Source organism: Lagenorhynchus albirostris, chromosome 11 (genome assembly GCF_949774975.1).
Source record: "Lagenorhynchus albirostris chromosome 11, mLagAlb1.1, whole genome shotgun sequence".
Classification (NCBI taxonomy): Eukaryota; Metazoa; Chordata; class Mammalia; order Artiodactyla; family Delphinidae; genus Lagenorhynchus; species Lagenorhynchus albirostris.
The window spans coordinates 41,771,938-41,793,824 of NC_083105.1; the positions used below are offsets into that span (position 1 = coordinate 41,771,938).

Consider the following 21,887-nt stretch of genomic DNA (forward strand, 5'->3'; position numbering starts at 1 on the left):
GTAGCTTTAAGACCCTAGTTCAAACTATAAAATTCTGAGAAGATTGTATAATTCTTATTTTTAACTCAAGCCTCCTTGCAATACTATAAGATGGTTATTATCAAGAAATGTACTTGCGGGTACTAATGATCCCTAGATTTTGAGAAGAGAATATCAATGAACAAGAGATAGCAACAAATACTTGAAAGATGAAAAGCAAAGAGCTAAAACCCAAATGTCTCCAGAGGAGAACACCAATGAGAAGCAAACCAGAATATGTTATAAAACCCTAGAAAGGCTAAGGGATTAAAGGCAATAGTCACCTCAAAAGAAAGTAATAAGAAGCTGGACTGTAAACAGAAACACTGGTTCAATGTCAATATAAGCTGCTGAAAAATTGTTGTTTTCTAACTTACATTCTCACTGAAAGTGAGTGTTTATTTAGCATCACAATAGGCATTTTAGTGACATGGAAGCAATCAAGCAGCTGACAAAGCTAGACTAGTTTTCTTTGTGCACTGTCATCTTAAAACGTGACTACTTAAATTTTTAATATTATTATAGTGATAATTCAAACTCTTCTATTAAAGTTCAGATTCATTCTAGTGTCTCTAAACTTCTCATGCTCCTGTTGATTTTAACATTCAGCCATTCAATATTTGCCAAAAGGTGTATTCAGTGCATCTTTCCAGAGAAATTTAAGACTCAAGGAATTACATCACAGAAACACATGGGACATGAAAACGTTGCAACGAAAGTTTACATGCTAAAGGGACATTTGGGAGGTTCCTAAGTCCCACAACTTCCAATCAGCTTTGTTATGTCTCTCCTAATATGAATGGTCAAACATGACCAGATAGTTGAGGAAAGCTTCAAACATGGAAGGAGACCAAAATAAACAGAAGAAGCCCAAAATAGACAATATATAGAGAAGAGCTTAAAAAACTAAAGTTATAATAAATAGCCTCCAAAAATTAAGAGAAGATAATATACTCATGACATAAGAACAAAACTTTTTTTTTAAGTGGGGTGGGGGGTAGAGATCAAGAGAGAATGCTTCAAATTGAAAATGCCATAGATAAAATTAGAAATTCAAAAGAAGGATTAGAAGATAAATTAAGAACATCTCCCTAAAGCACAATAGCTATAAAAGGACCATATCAATGCACAATAATGTAAACTTTCACAAAGTGGGGAATAAAGAATAAGAGCTTATATGTCTCCAGGGAAGAAGAATAAGCCACACACACACTGTGCTCTCAGAAATTATAAGCTACATATTTTTTAACAAAGCCCCATATTCATTAACAACACCTTGACTTGAAATCAAACTATCAGAACTACAAGTATTATTAGCTATTGTTAACAAAGAATCTTGAAGTAACAGGAGACTGCTGAAGACCAAAGCCTGCACTAATCCTTTTTATTTCATTATATCAGGGTAAAATCTAAGAAATAGTTAACAGACTTCCATTTGAAAACACTAGGAATATAAGAAATCCAGGCCAGGTGAAGGTCTCCTCCTTTCCAAATTATATTTACTTTAATATCTTACCAGCATGAAAAGTGACCCAACTAACTTTGCTTGAAGCAAGCTCCTACAATACGTCCTGATGGAACATAACTGTTACAAGGGACACTTTTCCATGGGTCTCTGGTGGCTCCCATATGTCTTGCTGAGTATATGAGAAGACTGCAAGGTCCTGACCACTCTTTACACAGGCCATTTCTGAGTTCTGTTTGCATCAAGCAACCTTGAGAGATGAGGCAACATCTCCCTCTGGGACAAAGAGCGACTTTGCTTCCCATGTACTATAAAAGCAATGAATATCCACTGTGTGTGTTGCATCGACCATATCAAGCCACTCCCATAGGACCTAGGGAGCTATGCAAATATGATGTTCATGCTATTTGCTGTGCTATGAATAATAAAGTCCTTGGTCTCTACCTGAGTCATGTATCTTCTGCCAGCATCCATGAAATAGTAATATGCTGTAGCTTCTAAGAAGGGTGTAATTCTAGACTGAAAAGTAAAAAATTAATCTTGAGGCTATAAATACCAGTTACTATAGAAAACTGCATTTACTCACCATTATGTTTGTTTTAGGAAAGTAACTTGCTAAACTATGAATTGTAAGAAATTAAGTTTATCCCCCGATTGGGAGATTGTGATTGACATATATACAGTACTACGTACAAAATAGATAACTAATGAGAACATGCTATATAGCACAGGGAACTCTACTCAGTGCTCTGTGGTGACCTAAATGGGAAGGAAATCCAAAAAAGAGGGGATGTATGTATACATAAGGCTGATTCACTTCGCTGTACAGCAGAAACTAACACAACGTTGTAAAGCAACTATGCCCCAATTAAAAAAAAAGAAATTAAGTTTACCCCTCTGAAGACATAATATACACAGACACTGTAGTTATTAACCCATTCTATAGTTAGTGACTTTATTCTGTAACCTCACTTGCCCATAAGTGGTGGAACAATCCATAAGGCAGGCAACATCAAGACTTTTTGTCTGTATTTCTCATTTTAGAGTTTCTTATTTATTTTTAAACACAAGACAAATGTGAATTTTTTGATCAACAGAATGAGATCAAATATATCTTAACTATAACACTTGAAGCAAAAAAATAATAAAGTAATGCTTTAAAATTCCGAGAAAACTAAGCTTAATCTAGAAGTCTACACTCAGCCAAACAACCAATAAGGTTTGAGGGCAGAAGAGATAGTAACTTCAAAAGATTTACCTCCCAAGCACTCTCTCTCAGAAAGTTTCTGAAAAACGAGCTCTACTAAAACCAGAGAGTAAACCAACAGAGAGAAAAACCTGAGATCCAGGAAACTGAAACCAACACTGGAGCAAAGGGATTTCCCAGAATGATTGCAAAGGGATTTCCCAGAATGACTGCAAAGGTAAGTCTCAAGACAATTGTTGTGCGTAGCTCTCAAGAGCAAACAGTCTGGGCTGGAACAGAAAGATGGAGAAATTCAGGAATGATTTCATCCTACCTACTCCACCAAAAAAGGAACCAATAAATTATTTGATACTGTTTGCATACACAGATGGGTTTTACAGTTCTGTCTATGAGTATGGGAACAATTAGTTCCAATATACATAAAGTTAAACAAATGAAAAAAGAAAGCAACTATTACTTCTGACAAAAATAAAAATTCTACAGGAAAAAAACAGATATCATAGAACACTTCTGGGCTCATCAGTGATAATTTACATATGCACAACAATTTAAACTTTGCATAGTAATTTAACTAAAACTATAAAGAGGACAGAGGAAGAAGTATTAGTGGTGAGGTGTTCTAGGACATCTAGTTATCCCAAAAGAGAAAGTCAAAATATAATAACTGATAAATCAAGAAACAGCACAAAAACTGGCAATATTTATTAAAATTCAAAATTCATCCTCCTTACTTTCCTTCTCCTAAGAATTCTACAGATATATAAGAACATAAGCAAAATGGTATGTGAACAAGGTATTATTTACAACACTGTACAAAATAGTAAAACCACTAGAATCAATCTAAATGTTCACCAATAGGTAAACCATTAAATAAACTAAGTCCATACAATTAAACATTATACAGCTTTTTAAAAAGAATGATGTAGCTCTAGTTGCACTGATATGAAAAAATTTGAAGATACATAAATTAAATGAAAAGAGCAGAAAAGCATTTGCTATCATTTGTGTAAAGAAAATTACTTTCTAGATAAAAGTAACAACATAAAAATGTAATATACAAGAGTAAGTACTGAAAGAAACAGCTAAAGTACTGAAGATAGTTACTTCTTAGGTACAGGACCCAGGGGGTGGGGGGGACTGCTGTTTCCATTGTAAGTCTTTAAGTACTATTTGATTTTTTAAAATTGTTTATGCACTATTTTGATTAAAGTAACAGTAATTTTAAAAAATACAGATACTACAGAAGGCTAGATAATTTGAACCAACCCTCCAATTAAAGAAAACTGAAAACAAGCTCAACAAAATAAAGAAATATTTCCTAAAAGCAAATATTTCCTAAGAAGATTATGAGCATTTACCTGGCTAAGATTCAGGAGATTAAAACTGGGAGAAATTAGAAAACTGCTTGGGCACCATCTACCCTAGAGACAATTTGCTGATACAGAAGAGTTGGCCAAGAGGCAAGCTAAGCAGACAAAAGCAAAATAAGGGCTGGGACCCCAAAAAGCTGCACTGTAGGAGTAATTAAGAAACAGAAGTAAACCTGGCTCTAGCATGGTCTTCAGCCACCTGAGTGATCCAGAAAATCTAAAGGCTTAAATTAAACTTGAGCTTAGCAGAAACAAATGGTATCTTCTCATCTTAGGCCTCAAATTATTCAACAAGTAAGTTTTTAAGCATAATGTCTATTATACATTCGAAGATAGTCAGGCACACAAAGGAATAATATAACAGATACAGACCCACACAGACTCCCAATGCTATCTTCTCAGACACAGATTATATAATAACTATATTTTCAAGTATAAGACAAGATGGAAAAGTACAGCAACAAATGAATCAAATAACGCAAGTTTAAAAAAAAAATTAAAATTCTAGAACTAAAAAATAAACAAAATTGGAACTCAATGAATAGATTTAACAGCAGAGTACACATAGAGAATAAATGAACTGGAAGATAAGTCAGAAGTTTCCAGAATGAAGCAGAGAAGAAAAGGACAGTACACACAGAAGAGAGGATAAGAGACACAGTATACAATGAAAAGGTCAAACATACATTTAACTGGTGTTCCAGGTGAGCAAAAAGAGAATGGGGCAGAAGCAATGTTTGAAGAAATAATGGCTGAGATTTTCCAGAACTGATGAAAACATTAATCCACAGAATCAAGAATTTCTTGCAATCTTATTCAGGATAAATAAAAGAAATCCACACCTAGAAACATCATCATGAAACTGCAGAAAACTAGAAACAAAGAAAAAAAATCTTAAAAGCAGCCAGAAAAAAGAAAGAAAGAAAAAAAAGCCTTTAAAAGTGTAATACTTAGACTGACTTCTCAATAGTAACAGAAGCCAGAAAACAGTGGGATGATATTCTCAATGGGTAAAAAACAAAAATAAAATTAAAAGAGCAGCCAACCTAGATTTCTATACCATGTGAAAATTTCCTTCACAAATGAAGATGAAATAAAAACATTTTCTGACAAACAAAAACAGAACTTAGACATCAAGAGACCTATACTGCAGGCAGAGGAAAGGTTAGAAATACAAGAAGGGAAAAAAGGAGCAAATAAAATGGAAATACGCTCTCCGGAAGAAAGTGATTCATGGATTTCAATGTGTTAGTTATTAATTGTTTAATCTTTCTTTAGTACTCTAAGGGCAAATTCTTTTACCTGATATTAACATCCTATTTGTCTCTAGACTCTGTATGCTGTACTTAAAAGGCACACCTGCAAGCAGTTCATTTCAGATTCATGTCTCTGTCTAAAAATCTTATATCCAAATTGCCAGAGACTATTTTAGCCAGATTTACTAACACTTCCTTATCATCCTGACTCCTGCTTATCTAACCACCTCTTATTATTACTGAACAAGCAGATGAACAGTAAGTAATAAAAATAATTTATACTGAGTATATAAAGTATTCTTCAGTTATGCTGGTGTGAAATTAGTTTATTATTACCTGCTATTATTAACTCCTCTCTTTCCTTTTGTAGCTTTTACCCGTAGAATTCATATTTAGAATGTAAGCTACAAGTTAGACTGCCTGAGTTAAAGTCCAGACTCCAATCTTTATCAGTTTTATGTCACTGGTAGCATATTTAACCTCTTTATGCTTCAGTTTCCACATCATTAGGACAGCAGTAAAAATTGTTATTTTTCACACAGGGTTACTTCAAGAATTAAGATTTAAGGAAATATACATGGAAAAGCACTCAGCATAGTATCTGTCACATAATAAGCATTCGATATATGTTAAAAACAATTTTTTTCAGGAAAAAAGGACACAGAATCTACATTTTAAAAGCTATGAATTTTAGAAATTATATATTTTATAATTATTTCTAATAATTTTATAGTAATAACTAATTACCTAAAATATAGAAATGCTTACTTGACTAAATCTATTCTGTTATTGATGGCAGCCCAATGGAGGAGTGTAACATTTTCTTTGTCTGGTTGCCGTACATCATAACCTGCTTCCACCAATTCTCGGCAGCGTTCATATATTCCATATCTTGAAAAGAAAGAAAACATGTGATTGTTACCACTATTTGACAAGAAATTTAAAGCTGAAAATAGCATTTCCAGAAGAAACTAATGCTCCATTTTGAAACCTGGAAATTAAAATGGCTTTCTCAATATAAAATGTTACTTTAAAGATATCAATATTCCAACAGTTTTTATTACTAACCCATTTTATAATTAAAAATTTTTCATCTATAAGAATGTAATAACTCATGAAGTGGAAGAGAAAAGGATAATGTAAATAAAATGTCTATCAGTTATTTATTTTTCTTAATATCACCACTTATTCTACAAAACACTTAAGGCAGCTTATAAAAATACATACAGCTATGTTAAAAAATATTAAATCATAAAGAAGCAGTAACAAAGAGTTTATCAGTGATTTAGAACAGCATTGAGAAAAGGATGTCTTACAACCTCAGGTTCTTTATTTACAAATTTAGCCTCAAAATTCGTAAGGCAAATAAGAAAGGAAGTGTAGGGGTGGGAGCAGGGCAGGTGCAGGAGTCCTGTGCGTTCAAGCCAATGAGACATAAGAGAAAGTCTACCGGGAGAATTCGAGGAAAGACGTTCACGCTTAATAAAGGAGAAAGGTGCATGCAAATAGCTTGACCTTTACCTCCCTTTCTGTTTTTGGTCATTCTGTGGCAGCATATATATTTTTTAAAACTTTGTATTATGGAAATTTTCAAGCATAAGCAAAAATAAAAAGAAAAGTATGACAAACCACCAAGAATCCATCATGGAGCCTCAAAAACCATCAACTTCATCCTAAACAAAATACTGGATCCTTGGAAATACGAGACACAAAAACAAATTAAATGAGCTTTGACTATATTTGTAATTTCTTAAAGTGGTCTCCAAAATGGGGAGGTATACCACAGGGTGAGGTTGGGGGAAAGGTGGCCTAATAAAGGAACATTAGAAGCCAATATTAAAACTGTATTCGTGTCTTAGCTAACAGAGAAGGAAATTAAGCTGCACTAATATTTAATACAGCCTTCAATGTTGCCCTACAATGGCTCTGTACTACATGTGTACACGTACACACACACACACACACACACACACACACACACACGCACGCACAAGGTAAATCAACCTAAGGGAAGAACAAGAGTTCCACAATTCACAGGAGATGACAGAAGTTCCTTCAGCTCTTTGTTCTTTGTCAGAAAATTGTTTACATGCGCCCAGTTAAGTGAACTAGGCATATTACCTTAAAGAGCAGAATCTACCTCACACTTTGAATGAGACAACTGATGATAAAAATCTTTTTAACTATACTGAGAATCGCTGGTTACTTTCCTAACATTTAAAAGTGAGTATGCATTTTCCTTTTAACAAAAAAGACAAGTGTTTCAAATCTGCTGGCTTTTTGGGGGAGCAGGGCACAGGTAGCGATGGCAAAGAACTGTGACTGGTATGCTATCAACCATATACAGTTGACCCTTGGACAACATGGGAGTTACGGGCGCCAACCCTCCCGCAGTCAAAAATCCACATATAACTTTACGGCTGGCCCTCCATATCTGCAGTTCCGCATCTGTGGATTAGACAACTGCAGACTGTTTAATACTGTAGTATGTATTTGTTGAAAAAAATTCGCATTTAAGTGTATCCAAGCTGTTCAAACTTGTGCTGTTCAGTGGTCCACTGTATTCTTAAGAAAGGTAAAGATAGTCAGTCTGTTCCCCTTCAAGGCAAAGAGGGTATTTCAGACACAGTGAGAAACTTAACTACTTTCATTTCAGAAAAACACCTACTATAAAGAGAATATTTTTTTAAAATTGTATGTTTGGGGCTTCCCTGGTGGCATAGTGGTTGAGAGTCCGCCTGCCGATGCAGGGGACACGGGTTCGTGCCCCGGTCCGGGAAGATCCCACATGCCGCGGAGCAACTGGGCCTGTGAGCCATGGCCGCTGAGCCTGCGCGTCCGGAGCCTGTGCTCCGCAACGGGAGAATGTTTCTATCATTATACAATATAGTTTCTGACAGATCTTATACAACAACTGTAAAAACATTCTTATGTGGGCACACTAAAAAATTCTGAAACAATTTTCTAACATGTGTGAACCCATTTGCTGTAATTACAAAAATGTCAAAACCTGATTAGTTTGCAAGAACTATCATCAGAAAATGTACATTTACAAGGTAAAGTTTAGTAAAATCTTTACTTAGTGAATAGTACTGAAAAGTAATTACTGTAACTTAATAAATGCAGCATATGTTGTAATTCTTCCATTAGGGAATCATGTATCTTTGTGAGATTTATCTTTTTTTCAGCCAAAAAATCATGAAAACAAAGTATCTAAATAAAATAAATTTAGGATCAGATTTCCATACCACTGTAACATAAAATATTAAACTATCTAAAATAATAATGAGGAAGCATATTTAATTATACTACTCTTACTGTAAATAAGGTTAATTAATGAAAGACGTTAAAGTAAGACCTAAAGAAATATATACCCTAATTTCCCCCAAAATTATCTGCAAATTTAATGAAATTCTAATTAAAACCCCAAATGAATATCTCATGAATGTCCCAAGTAGAACCCTAAAATTCATTTGTGAGAGTAAAAGACCAAGAATAGCTGAGACAATTTTGAAGACTAAGAAATAATTAAAACAATGTGGTACTATACAAGATTAAATGGAAGAAAAAAAGAGTATTTAGAAATGGACCGCAGAGTGACATCACCATCATGGTGGAAGAAGACATTCATCATTTTGTGCCCCCTCCAACAATAATAATTCAGCCTCTATCCATGGACCTCTGTGGGCACTATGGGATCCAGCACCAACGGCCAAGAGAGCTGGGAGAGTCTCACCCGCCCATGCATTGGGTACCAGGCATACAGACCTATTCCTAGCTGTGGACCCTGCAGTGGCCCACGAACTGGCTCCAGCCCCTCTCAGACACTATCTGGTAGCCCCAGTCACCACTGTCTTTCACAGTCACCACAGACGACATAGCCTTTCTGGAAGTGCAGGTTTCCAGAGAAGGTCCAGCACATTGTTACAGGAAAAAAATATGAGTTTGGATACACTGAAGAGGAGTACTTAATCATGAGCTGCATGACTAGGGGCGGGAAGGGGCTGGGAGAGTGGCAGATGGGACTCTTGGAGGACATTAAAGGGACACAGGTCTCACTAACTTCTTTGCAGACTCCATCAAAATACATAAAGAACTTTTACAAACTAATTATAGAAAGACAAAAGAACTCCAAATAGGTATATTTAAAATGGTTAATTCACACAGGAAGAAACCCAAATGGCCAATAAACATAGAAAATATATTCAATATCATTTGTAATCAGAGAAAGGCCAATCAAAAGAGAGAAAAACCATTTCACAGCTCTCAAACTGACAATGACTAGTAAGTGTGACAAAACTAGAACTCAGCAAAAATGCAGTGGAAAAAGAACTCATTTCCTGCAGATGGGGGTATAAATTGGCACAGCCACTTTGGAAAACCATTTGGCAAGAACTGGTAAAGCTGAAAAAGAACACACTGAACAAGCCAGAAGTTCCACTTGAGTTGTCTACCCTAGAAGAACTTCTGTTTATGTGCACAGGGGAACAGGTAGTGAGACATTCACTGATGCGATGCTTGAAATAATGAAATAGTAGAAACGATTTAAAGTATACCTCGATAAGGAATGATAGAATACTACAAAGCAGTTAAACAGGACAGATTAGGTCCTTATTTACCAACACTGATAAATCACAAAAGCTATATAGTTTTTTTGTTTGTTTTTAAAAAGCAAACTGCAAAAGGATATGTAGTGTAGAATACAACTTATGTAAATTTTAAGCATACATTATAAGAGCATATTTTGTTTACAGATGTTTGTAGACATGTACAAGAATGTTCATGAGAATGATTCACAGCAATTTCAAGAGAGGTTTCCTCGAGGAGATAAGGAAAAGAGCATGCTGAGCAACCTGCAGCAATTACAGCAAAATGTTAGCATCTGCTTAATCTGACAGTTATATTCTTCTCTATACTTATCTGTAGGATTGAAATGTTTTAAAATTTAAATAAATGTTTTAAAAGGTAGAAATTATAGACAGCACACAGATACTTTTCAAGAAAAAGCGTAATTAGAAGGGTATTTGAGGAATAAAGAAAGGTGGTTGTTTTTTTTCTTAACATGAAAGATGCTGCAGTGTATTTGCTGATGGAAATCATGCATTAGGGTGAGACACATTAATGACAAAGGAGAGAAAGAATATATTAATAGGAGCAAAGTCTCAAAAGGAAAAACGAATGTAGAGCAGTATAATTTGTTTGCTAAATACAGTTGGGACAATGTGCTTTGATTTTTGACTACATACAACATTCAGGAAAGTAGGGTGACAGTGGACTAAGGACTTCCAAAAATTTGCCTCTCCACAAAAGTAATGAAAAAACTGGCAGTATCAACGTTTTCAGAACTCTGGAAAAGTTAACAAAAGGCTTTCAGCAATCCAAGGGATCTTTAGTCAAGAAAAACAGCTGAATTTCAGGAAGAACAGAGGACTGTGGTGTTTTAAAATACCACAGTCCCATCCTCTGCTCCCCAGCAGCCTTGAAAAATAAGTTGTATTCCTGGTACTGATAGCAGAGTGAGCAGAATAGGAATGGAGTTCCTTCAAAGCCTCATTCTCAAAGAGGAGTCATTATTTCACCTATATGGTGGTTCCCTGGAAGAGTCTACTTGAAAGGCTTATCTATTAGACCTCACCCAAACTCATTAAAACCTCCTTTCTGGGATGTTTGTCAGATGTTTTAACGTAACAGTTGTTTGAGAGGATGGAAAGCAGTTGGGACAAACAACAGACAAATCAAAAAGCTTAAGCAAAAGCTGAGGAATGAGATATCCACATGGGCTTGAAAAGCTCAGACATATTCTTGGGAAGCTAGAAGGCCATGCACATGTTCAACAAAGACTGGAGAAGGCCCTAAGCTCTCACTTCTGATTGACCTTGAGGTTCTTTGCAAGCAGAAAGTGAAGGCTAAGGCAGAGCTGTAAGCTGCCTGGCTGAGTGCTGAGCGTCTCAACTTGCACTTGCACGAAGAGTTCCTCGACAAAGATCAAGACTTACTGGTTCTAGGGATTTAAGAAGTCTCTGACCACTAACTAACCAAGTAGAGACTTCACTGGGCACACATGACAAAGATACAGACTTTATAGAATTAGTTCAGAAATGTTACAAACAACAACAAACCCTGGAGAACCTGATACCCAGAACTGCCATGTTACATTATTTGAACAGTCCAGTTTTCAACAAAAAATTACAAGACATGCAGAAGAGCAAAAAAGTATAACCCATGGGGAGTGGGGGGAGCAATTAATAGAAACTGTCCCTGAAGAATCCCAGACATTGGACTTACTAGACAAAGACTTTAAATCAGCTATTTTAAATCTGTACAAAGAACTAAAGGGAAGTATGAAAACAATGTCTCACCAAGTACAGAATTATCAAATAGAGAATATCAAAAAGAGAAAGAAATGTATATTTCCCTTAAAATACAGATGTCAAAGAAGAAAACAACTGCAACAAAAAACTTACTGTGTAGCCTTAACTATGTCCCACGTGCTGTAATCATCAATATGAGTTTTCCGTCCAAGGGGTTCACCATATCCATGGCTATAATGGCTTTGAGGTTTGATTTCCTGTTGAAGAAAAAAAATTACATAGAGATAAGAATTGAGAAATGAAGTATGAAAATATTTCAGTATTTTACTATTGCTTTTGTGCTGTTTGAAGAATGTTTGTTATTTAAAAGATTAAGTTTAACCTTATGCTGAAGTCTGTACTCTTTGGAGAAAAAGCATGTTCAAACAGATCTACCCCTTACACACAGTCTCACAACAGAAAAGCTACAAAACTGTAAATCAGTGACAAATCAGTAACTGAAATTCATCTTTAGCTCCACAGAACTCTACTTCTTCATCAAATCAACTCTCATTCTCTCAGACCAATTTTTCTACTGTTCCAGCATAACCCCCTAGCTCTAACACTCTACTTCAAAACTTTCATCACATGCCAAATAAAGACTAAGGTCCTAAAAAAGGAACCCAGGTATATTATTCTATTATTCTCAGATATCACCTTTTCTTATACTCCTTCATGCTGAGGGCTTGTTAAGGCATCTACTATTAGGTGAATAAAGAACAATAGGGCATTCTAATAAAATGTAAATCTGCTTGAGTAGTTCTAAAAATGTCAACACCTTAAAGAAACTAATGTTTATATAAAAATTTAATTAAACAGCTTTATAGAATATTACATCCATTTAAAACTTATATGCTATGTGCAATTTTCTATTTAAAATACAAAATTTGTTATGCATAGTCAGCTTCCTCAATATAGCACTAATATACAATTACTTCTTTTATATGAAAACAGAAAAATTGAGCATGTTTGGTTCTACTACCATCCGTTCAAATTTCTATGATTTTGATATTTTTCTCTTACAGGCACACACATAAATGAAAGGATAAGGCATAAAAAGATATTTGGAGAGAATTAAATACTTACAACAATTCATTCTCTCTTGGCCACTGATATTTAATAATACAAATTTATGGTATTTCATTGGAGAAAAAAGTCTATTATCTTTAGCTCACTCTAGCCATTTAATCTATGTGGAAAATTCCGAAACTGATTGGTTTGAACCATACATTTAGAAGACTATCAACAATATTACTGAATATTTTCAACAATAGGGAATTTAAAAGTTTCACAAAAGCAAATTCAGCTTAGTATATAACCTTTCCTTATGAAAATGCCACCACCAATATTAAAATACTGCCGTAATAATCATAAATCCAGAAAGAAGAAAGAAAATAGACATCAGTCTTAAGCCGAGATTCACAACATATTACACATACTGCATATAATTTACTAAGTGATTTTTTTGAGAGATTGTTCTTGGACTCCATTAAAATAGAACTGGTTGGGCTTCCCTGGTGGCGCAGTGGTTGAGAGTCCGCCTAACGATGTAGGGGACATGGGTTCGTGCCCCGGTCCGGGAGGATCCCACATGCCGTGGGGCGGCTGGGCCCATGAGCCATGGCCGCTGAGCCTATGCTCCGCAGCGGGAGAGGCCACAGCAGTGAGAGGCCCGCGTACCGCAAAAAAAAAAAAAAAAAAATAGAACTGGTTAAATATGAACACAAGCAGGTATAGTATATTGGGTGTATACAACACTCTAAATAATTGATGAAGCTAACCAATACATAAGACTTACCCAATTTAATTTTTTAAAACTGTTCTATTTAATTTCTCCACTGAACTCCAGTTCTCAACTTCTCTATGCTCTATATTCAGTGGAGCAAGTTAAAAGAAAGACATTTCTCAGATCAGTAGCACTTCCTTTTTTTCTAAATTTTTTCTGATATTATTCTCCCCTACCATAAGGAAAATAACCTTTTAAACTTTCAATTCTGACTTTTTCTATAGGTCCATAAGACATCTGAAGTAAAATAAAAACCTGGCCATAGTTTACAAGCAGAATGGAATAAAATGTCCAACAAAACATGTACTGAAAGTTTGCTATAAACAAAGTCCTCTACAATGTACTGGGACCCCAAGCCAGGACAGGATAAAGCTAGTGCAAAGTTTAAGAGAGTGCCAAAAAACTCAATAATCAAGATTTTTTAAATCTTTTAAAAATCAAAACAAAACAACTCCTAAACATAAAGATTTTAAATATAGACAGCACTAGTATTGCTTGTTTTCCTTTTGTGTCAGGCTCCACTGTGGCTTGAAGCAGTACTGCAAACCAATATGCAAATACCAAATATGGTCTCTTGCCCTCAAGGCCTTTACAGTCCAAAATGGAAGGACAAAGTAGATAAGAAACGTAAGTCAACGATTAGAAGCAAGAGCTAAGTTAAAACTTAAATAAAGATAACATGAGGGCCAAAAAGTAATAATATAACTTTAAAAACTATTTCAATATGAAAATCTGCTAGGGCAAACTGCTATTATTTTTTACTAAGGACAAACAGGTTGCTTTTAGAGGCAAATAACAAATATTCATTAAATAAAAAAATAAATCCCTTTTTAAAGCTTACTACTGTAATGCTTTCATGTGATTTTAGTTTTATTTTTATCCCCAGAGACCTGTTATTATATATAATGATTAAATTGTATTCTCAGTTTATCTACCATCCATTTTGCCCCACTGACAGTGCCAAATGTGATCTTCCAATGTACTAGAAATCAGACTTTTTTTCCAATAACATTTAAAAATTAAATGCATTTGTTTTATCACAATTATATGGTTTTTATTTGTTTACTTCTACTTTTTAGTAAGGGAAATATGATTTTTTTTAAAGATGGCTTTACATATATCCTTAGAGTAATTTTCAAGAGGTACAGTTATTCCCACTAAAAAGGTAGAGGAAATGGTGTTTAAGCAAATCTCCAACCTGTTGTACTATTTTTTTTTTTTAATTAATAACACGGGGATTCCCTGGTAGCGCAGTGGTTGAGAGCCCGCCTGCCGATGCAGGGGACACGGGTTCGTGTCCCAGTCCGGGAAGATCCCACATGCCGTGGAGCGGCTGGGCCCGTGAGCCATGGCCGCTGAGCCTGTGCGTCCAGAGCCTGTGCTCCGCAACGGGAGAGGCCACAACAGTGAGAGGCCCGCGTACCGCAAAAAAAAAAAAAAATTAATAACACGGGCTTAAATTCTTTTTCTCACTTTTAATCACATTGGAAACTGATTCACCTCTAGAACTAGTACCCTGCCAATCTGACAAATGACAACACTCTCTATCAAGATAACCACCATTATCACTAGGCCTAGGAATGACAGTTGTGATTTTTAAACTTTAAAAACATAAAAAATACCGTGTTAATGTAAATAAATATATCCTATAAATGTACAGATTATATTAATTTTTTAATTATAAATTTGCTATTATACATCAGATAAATTTTCAACATATAAATATTTAATGACACTAAAATCCTATAATTTTTCCTTGATTTTAATGGGAACCAAGATGCAATTTAATTGATATCTCTGCCAAGGAAAGTAATACTAATTAAAAAATACATATGTAGGTCATTGTAACTTTTAAGAATGCAGTAATTCCATTAGAAGCAGCATGGTATAATAGAAAAAGTCCTTGACTGAGAGGCTAATGAATTGAAAGTCTGCCATTCTCTTACCTAGGCTACAACCCGGCAAGGCAATTAACTATGGTAGGATTCAGGTCCCTCATCTGTAAAAAGAGGGGGATGAATAAGATCAGCTTAGAGTTCTACCCAGGTGCCTCAAGGACAAACATCAGGGCATCAAAGAGCTTGATAGTTTTAGCTCCACTCAATTCACTCCCTTCTTAAACAAAGCACTTTGTTATTTAGCCTCTTTTTTAGATACTGGGGCTTTACATAATATTTCTTTAATAATAAAAAAAAGATTTAGCTCCTTTTTAAAAGTTTAAAAACCACTAGATTAGAAGTCCTCCAAGATCCCTTCTAAGGCTAACATACAATGATTTTATATATTGGAATAAAGAAATTACAGCCACTGGAAGGATCCTTAAGGTACCTAAATTGACAGCCAAAGGTTTTTATAGCCCTAGGAGCTGCTGAAGAGAACTAGAAGGAGAGAAAGCACCTCCAAAACCTGCTGCTCAAGTAGCAGACAGGAAGGAGAAGAGCTGGGACAAGCTCAGCTGCCATACACGGCTGCTAAGAGAAATCAATACGATAAAACTCAAACTTATACGGCAGATACAGGCAAACTCTGGATGGCATATCAAGATGATAGACTCCATAATACGTGTTTATTCACATGCCTGGATGGAATTATATAACCAATAAACTAGTGAGCAAGTGTCTGTGTGCAATCTAGTTAATACAATCTAGTTAACTTTTAAAAAATACTAGACCTATTAATCTTTAGTTTACATTCATTTAAAACAAAGAGGGGGCTTCCCTGGTGGCGCAGTGGTTGAGAGTCCGCCTGCCGATGCAGGGTACATGGGTTCGTGTCCCGGTCCGGGAAGATCCCACATGCCGCGGAGCGGCTGGGCCCGTGAGCCATGGCCGCTGAGCCTGCGCATCCGGAGCCTGTGCTCCTCAACGGGAGAGGCCACAACAGTGAGAGGCCCGCGTACCGCAAAAAAAAAAAAAAACAACAACAAAGAGGGAGGCAGCACTGATCAAAGAATCCTCTATGGCAGGGGTCTCCAAGCCCCGGGCTGCGGACTGCTACGGAACTGGGCCACACAGGAGGTGGAGAGTGGTGGGCGAGAGAGCGAAGCTCCATCTGCCGCCCCCATCGCTGCATTACTGCCTGAACCATCCCCCCACCAGGCCATGGAAAAACTGTCTTCCACAAAACCGGTCCCCGGTGCCAAAAAGGTTGGGGACTCCTGCTCTATGGCACAGTACTTTATTACCAACCAAATATAGATGTTTAATAAGAGCTCTATAAGAAAAGGTGCTCCAAGAATCGGTTCTATGGTAGAGTATATCTGAAAGAACAAACATGCAAGAGTAAGTTCAGGAATATTCAGAAAGAAGGGTAAGGGCAGGGACTTGCCCTGCCATTAATTACAATACATCAGAAAGCAAACTAAAGAAAAAATAGGAGTACTGCAGTGATAAATAGGGCAGTGGAATAGAGCTTGAAGAATGAGAATTAGAATCAGGAGGGAAAGACATATTATTCAGTAAATGGTATAAATGGACAACTGGCTAGCCATCTGGGATAAAAAAAAAAATTCAACAGGCTCCAACACAGAAGAGTGATGTGCTTGGTAGAAAGACGCTAACAAATACAGCCAAGGATATAGTTTCTTTAACGGCATATGATGCTGAAACTTGTCTGAAAAAGCAGGGCCACACAAAGCAGAACTCAGAGCAGCATGCTCCCAGGTGGAAGCTTCCCAGGTCAGCAACACATCGCATGAGAACATACAGGTAGACGCCTCTACTATTCTCCTGGTGAGAGAAGCATGCACCCTCCTGTTCTGGGGAGGCTTTGTGCCACTCTGGACTCTCCTGACTGTTCTGGAGACTCTGACCGTATGTCTGGTGCTCACCAGGTCTAAGTAACTTGTTCAAAACAGCTCTAGGACTTACCTGAATGTTTAATGAAAGACCAGTTAGAGTGAAGATCAATTTCCCAGGCTTCCTAGAGAAGTGACTACCCGGCAGGACCGGGCCTCAGTCAAGGACTCTTCCTATTAAGATTCCCATCTCACTCCTTATATTAGATAACCTCCAGTCAGGTCAAAGATTTAAATATAAGAATATCAGTAATAACAGTCCTAATGTTTAAAAAAAAAAAGCTCTGAGAAAAGCATGAGTAACAACACATTGAAAAATGGGCAAAGAATATGAAGATAATTCAAAGAGGGCAAAATACAATGGCAAATATAGGTATGAAAAGATGCCGTAATTCTCAATATAAATGCATTTCCAAACAGAGAGAGAGCACAAAGTCAATTCAATAAAATCCTAGGGCACATACATGTTACCTACAAGACACATGTTACCTGCCTGCCTTTGGTGCATTAACCCATAAATATACACAGGTGAATTAGCAAACCAGTAGGGCTTAACCATATGCCTGTAACTTGCACTGTGCAAATGTCTGCTGTCAGGTATCATTCTAACAGGTTGGACTCTAAATCAAGAAGCTAATTGTATTTAATTATATAATTTTGAGCTTCTCAAATTTAATTCCATTAAATGTATATGATGAAACTAAAACAATATAAAGTGTTGTTGACAAAAAGAAAGAAAAAAAGTCTCTATACATAACTGACTCATTTTTAAGTCCTAGCCAAAACTGATGAGCCAAATGTGAGACCTTCTTAAAACCTAGGTAGTAATGAACTAAATTCTAGGAATACCATAAGGATTTTTAAAAAGGAATATATAATGAGAGGACAGCATAAGCATTAAACATATAACTAAATGAACAAAGAAAGATAAGGAAAAGCAGTAGCCACTACAAAATTATAAAATAACTTTCTTTTAAAACGTATTTAATTAATAGTGTCAGCAAAGGGCACTACACTCAAGACAGAATTTCTTACTAATCTATTTGATGTACCCTCTTTAAGGGAAGATTGGACAAAAATGATTTGGTGATATAATGGAAAGATTTCAAATCAATTTTTTCAGTAAGTAAGAAGTCTCTGCTGTATTATATGCTCTGCTGTGGTCCCCAATCCCTGGCTAACAGTATGTGATTTTTGCTTTCAAAAAAGAGAGGCCAACTTGAGGCATAGGTAGGTTCTCTTTATGCTGTAGGACCACCACTGTCTCAATCCAAACTATCAAATTCACTTTGCTTGCTTCCAACAAATTTTAGACTAGGAAAATGTTCATCACCTTCCAGCTTCGCTAAAAACTGGTTTCACTTCATTTCCTTCTAGTATTAATCTATATGTATATACATACTTGTAACAATATACATAAATCTGGCACACTTTTTTTCCTTCCACAGACATTTGATGAACAAATGCCTATATGTATATTTTTCCCTCTCCTTAAAAAAAAAAAGAAAGAAAAGAAAAAAAAACTTTATTTTTAGGATTATTTTTATTTAGGATAGTTTAAGATTTACAAAACCAGTACACAGTTCCCATATTCCACACACCCAATTTTCACTATTATTAACATCTAACATTAGTATGGTACATTTGTTGTTATTCAATCAATATTAATACATTATTAACTGAGATCTATACTTTATTCAGATTGCCTTAGTTTTTAGGTAATGTCCTTTTTCTGTTCCAGGATTCCATCCAGGGTATCGCATTACATTTAAGTGGTCATGGCTCCCCAGGCTCTTCTTCGCTATGACAATTCCTCAAACTTATTTTTGATGACTTTGACAGTTTTGAGAACTAGTCAGATATTTTGTAGAATGACCCTCAACTGGGATTTGTCAAGGGTTTTTTTCACTATTAGACTAGAGTATGTGTTTTTAGGAAGAAGTGTTATTTTTTAATTTAACCTAATTTTGCAAATTTCCTTCAATACTGCTATACAATCTTTATTTGCCCAAATATTTATATATCTTTAGTCTGTAATCACAGTATTCATATATTTTATATTCTTCCCTTTTACATTTCCTCTTAGAATGGCTATTATTAAAACAAGATATAACAGATGTTGGAGAGGATGTGTACACTGTTGGTGGGACTGTAAATTGGAATAGTCACCATGGAAAATAGTATGGGGATTCCTCAAAAAATTAAGAATAGAACTACCATATGACCTAGCTATTTCACTTCTGGGTATTTATCCAAAGAACACAAAAACACTAATTCAAAAAGACATCTGCACTCTTATGTTCACTGCAGCATTATTTACAATAGCTGAGACATGGAAACAACCTAGGTGTCCATCGATGGATAAAGGGATGAAGAAGATGTGGTATATTCGTACACAATGGAATACTACTCAGCCATAAAAAAGAATGAAATCCTGACATTTGCAACAACATGTATAGACCTTGAGGGTATTATGCCAAGTAAAGTAAGTCAGAAGGAGAAAGACAAATACTGTATGATTTCACTCACGTGTGGAATCTAGAAAAATAAAACAAAATAAAACAAAAAAAAACTCATAGATACAGAGAACAGATTAGTGTTTACCGAAGAGAAGGGGACTGGGGGGAGGTGAGCAAGGGGTGAAGGGGGTCAACTGTATGGTGATAGATTATAACTAGATGCCTGGTTTGTAGTGTATACAGATGTTGAATTACAATGCTGTACACCTTAAACTTATATAATAATTTTAAAAAACAAACCAAGAAAAAGGATAACTTAAAAAAAAAAAGAATAAATGGATGGATTTTTCCTCACTACAACAAAATACTTCCTTTAACTCATTTAACATTTCTTCTTTTTAACCCATTATTGACCAGGGGATTTTTGTAGAAACTAACGTCTGTGGCCTTAATACATTTCTGGTCAAAAATGTGTGTTAACTGGAGTAAATTCCTAGAGAGAGATTCTTAAAGGGTATGAATATTCTTATGGTTCTTGATACAATATCTAAATTGTTTTTTGCAAAGGGACTATATTTATAATCCCACCACCAATATCTGATTAACCATTTCTCCATAAACTCACTGACTCTAGGTGTTGTTTTTAAATTATCCCTTAATTTAAATAGAGAGTAGATAATACTTGAACTCTCAACCTTAAATATATTTTCCTATTCTATTTCATCTTTTGAGAATTACCTGTTCCTATCCTTTGGCCATTTTATTCTATTTTGGTCCTGAAATTTGTTTGTTTAATGTATTTGAATCTGATTTTATGTATAGAGAAGATTAGATACTAACCTTTTCATACTGATCTAAACACTTCTGTTCCATTGTTAGAGCTGTTATCTATGCTTTTGATATATTTCAAGGATTATACTTTTATAATCACGTACATTTTTTTCCTTGGTCCTAACTTTTATATTTAAATACTACCATAGCACTTGGACAAAGACAGGGTCGCCGCTGCAGCGGAGCCTCGGGCCACCCACTCCTGCTCCTAACTTACCGCTGTTCGCTCTCGCCAAGGAACAAGTCAGTCAGGAAGCTGTGCCACAGCCATCCATGGCTTTTAAAGATACCGGAAAGACTCCAGTGGAGCCCGAGGTGGCGATTCACCGCATTAGAATCACCCTCACCAGCCACAACATGAAGTCTTTGGAGAAGGGATGTGCTGACCTGATCAGAGGTGTGAAGGAAAAGAATCTCAAAGCGAAAAGGACCAGTTCAGATGTCTACCAAGACTCTGAGAATAACTACAAGGAAAACTCCTTGTCGTGACGGTTCTAAGACTTGGGATTTTTTCCAGATGAGGATCCACAAGGGACTCATTGACCTGCACAGTCCTTCTGAGATTGTCAAGCAGATCACTTCCATCAGTATTGAGCCAGGAGTCGAGGCTGAAGTCACCAGTGCAGATGCTTAAATCAACATTTTTAATAAATTGATAATCAGTTGTTAAAAAAAAAATACTACCATAATCATTAGTGCTACCCATCAAATAGTTCCAGTTCTTTTCCCAAGCACATGGTAGTTTTGTACGTCCTTGGCCCCTGGAAAATTAAGTAAGTCCAAGTGATTGACTTTTTTCTTTTAACCAAGAGAATATGAATAAAAGAGACATGTTGCTGTCAGAGAATAGGTTTTAAGAGCCAGTATGCAATTCCTCACTCTCACTTCTCGTCGGCCATGGAAACTGGCAATGTTCCAGAGAGCAGATAATCAATCAGTCTGGGTCCCAGAGCAGCCATAATGCATGTGTAGCAAACCACTGACACATATGCCACTAAGATTTTAGGGTTGCTACTGCAGCAAAACCTAGCTTATCCTGACTACTATAACTCTGAGAGTTATTCTAGTAAGTAGTATGCAGACGGGGACCTATATAAATCATTTTCATTGCATTTTGGAGCTGGTTATAAGTAGTATATGGGAGTACTACTAATGTTCAGATTTACCTTGTATCTAGCCACATTGTTAAAATTATAATCTCTAATTTTTTATGATCTCTTTGAATAGTCTAAGAATACAATCAAATCTGAAAATAAGTGTTGTCTTTCCTTTCATGGCATTGGCAGAAACATCAAATGCAATTTTACAAAAAAATAATGACAGTACATCCTTATTTCCTTATTTTTTTT

The 21,887-nt window shown here is 35.8% G+C and overlaps 1 protein-coding gene and 1 pseudogene across 2 annotated transcripts in view; one reads left to right on the forward strand and one right to left on the reverse strand.

Moving 5' to 3' along the window:
• ZDHHC17 (zinc finger DHHC-type palmitoyltransferase 17) overlaps positions 1-21,887 on the reverse strand; it is a 99,149-nt gene that overhangs the window by 57,602 nt on the left and 19,660 nt on the right. For both annotated transcript variants that reach the window (XM_060165237.1, XM_060165238.1), the window contains exons 2-3: positions 11,781-11,884; positions 6,085-6,207 (exon numbers count right to left, since the gene is read on the reverse strand). In XM_060165237.1, the coding sequence (XP_060021220.1) occupies positions 6,085-6,207; positions 11,781-11,884 (227 nt within the window). The remainder of the gene's footprint in view (positions 1-6,084; positions 6,208-11,780; positions 11,885-21,887) is intronic.
• Positions 20,812-21,172, forward strand: LOC132529049 (small ribosomal subunit protein uS10-like; annotated as a pseudogene).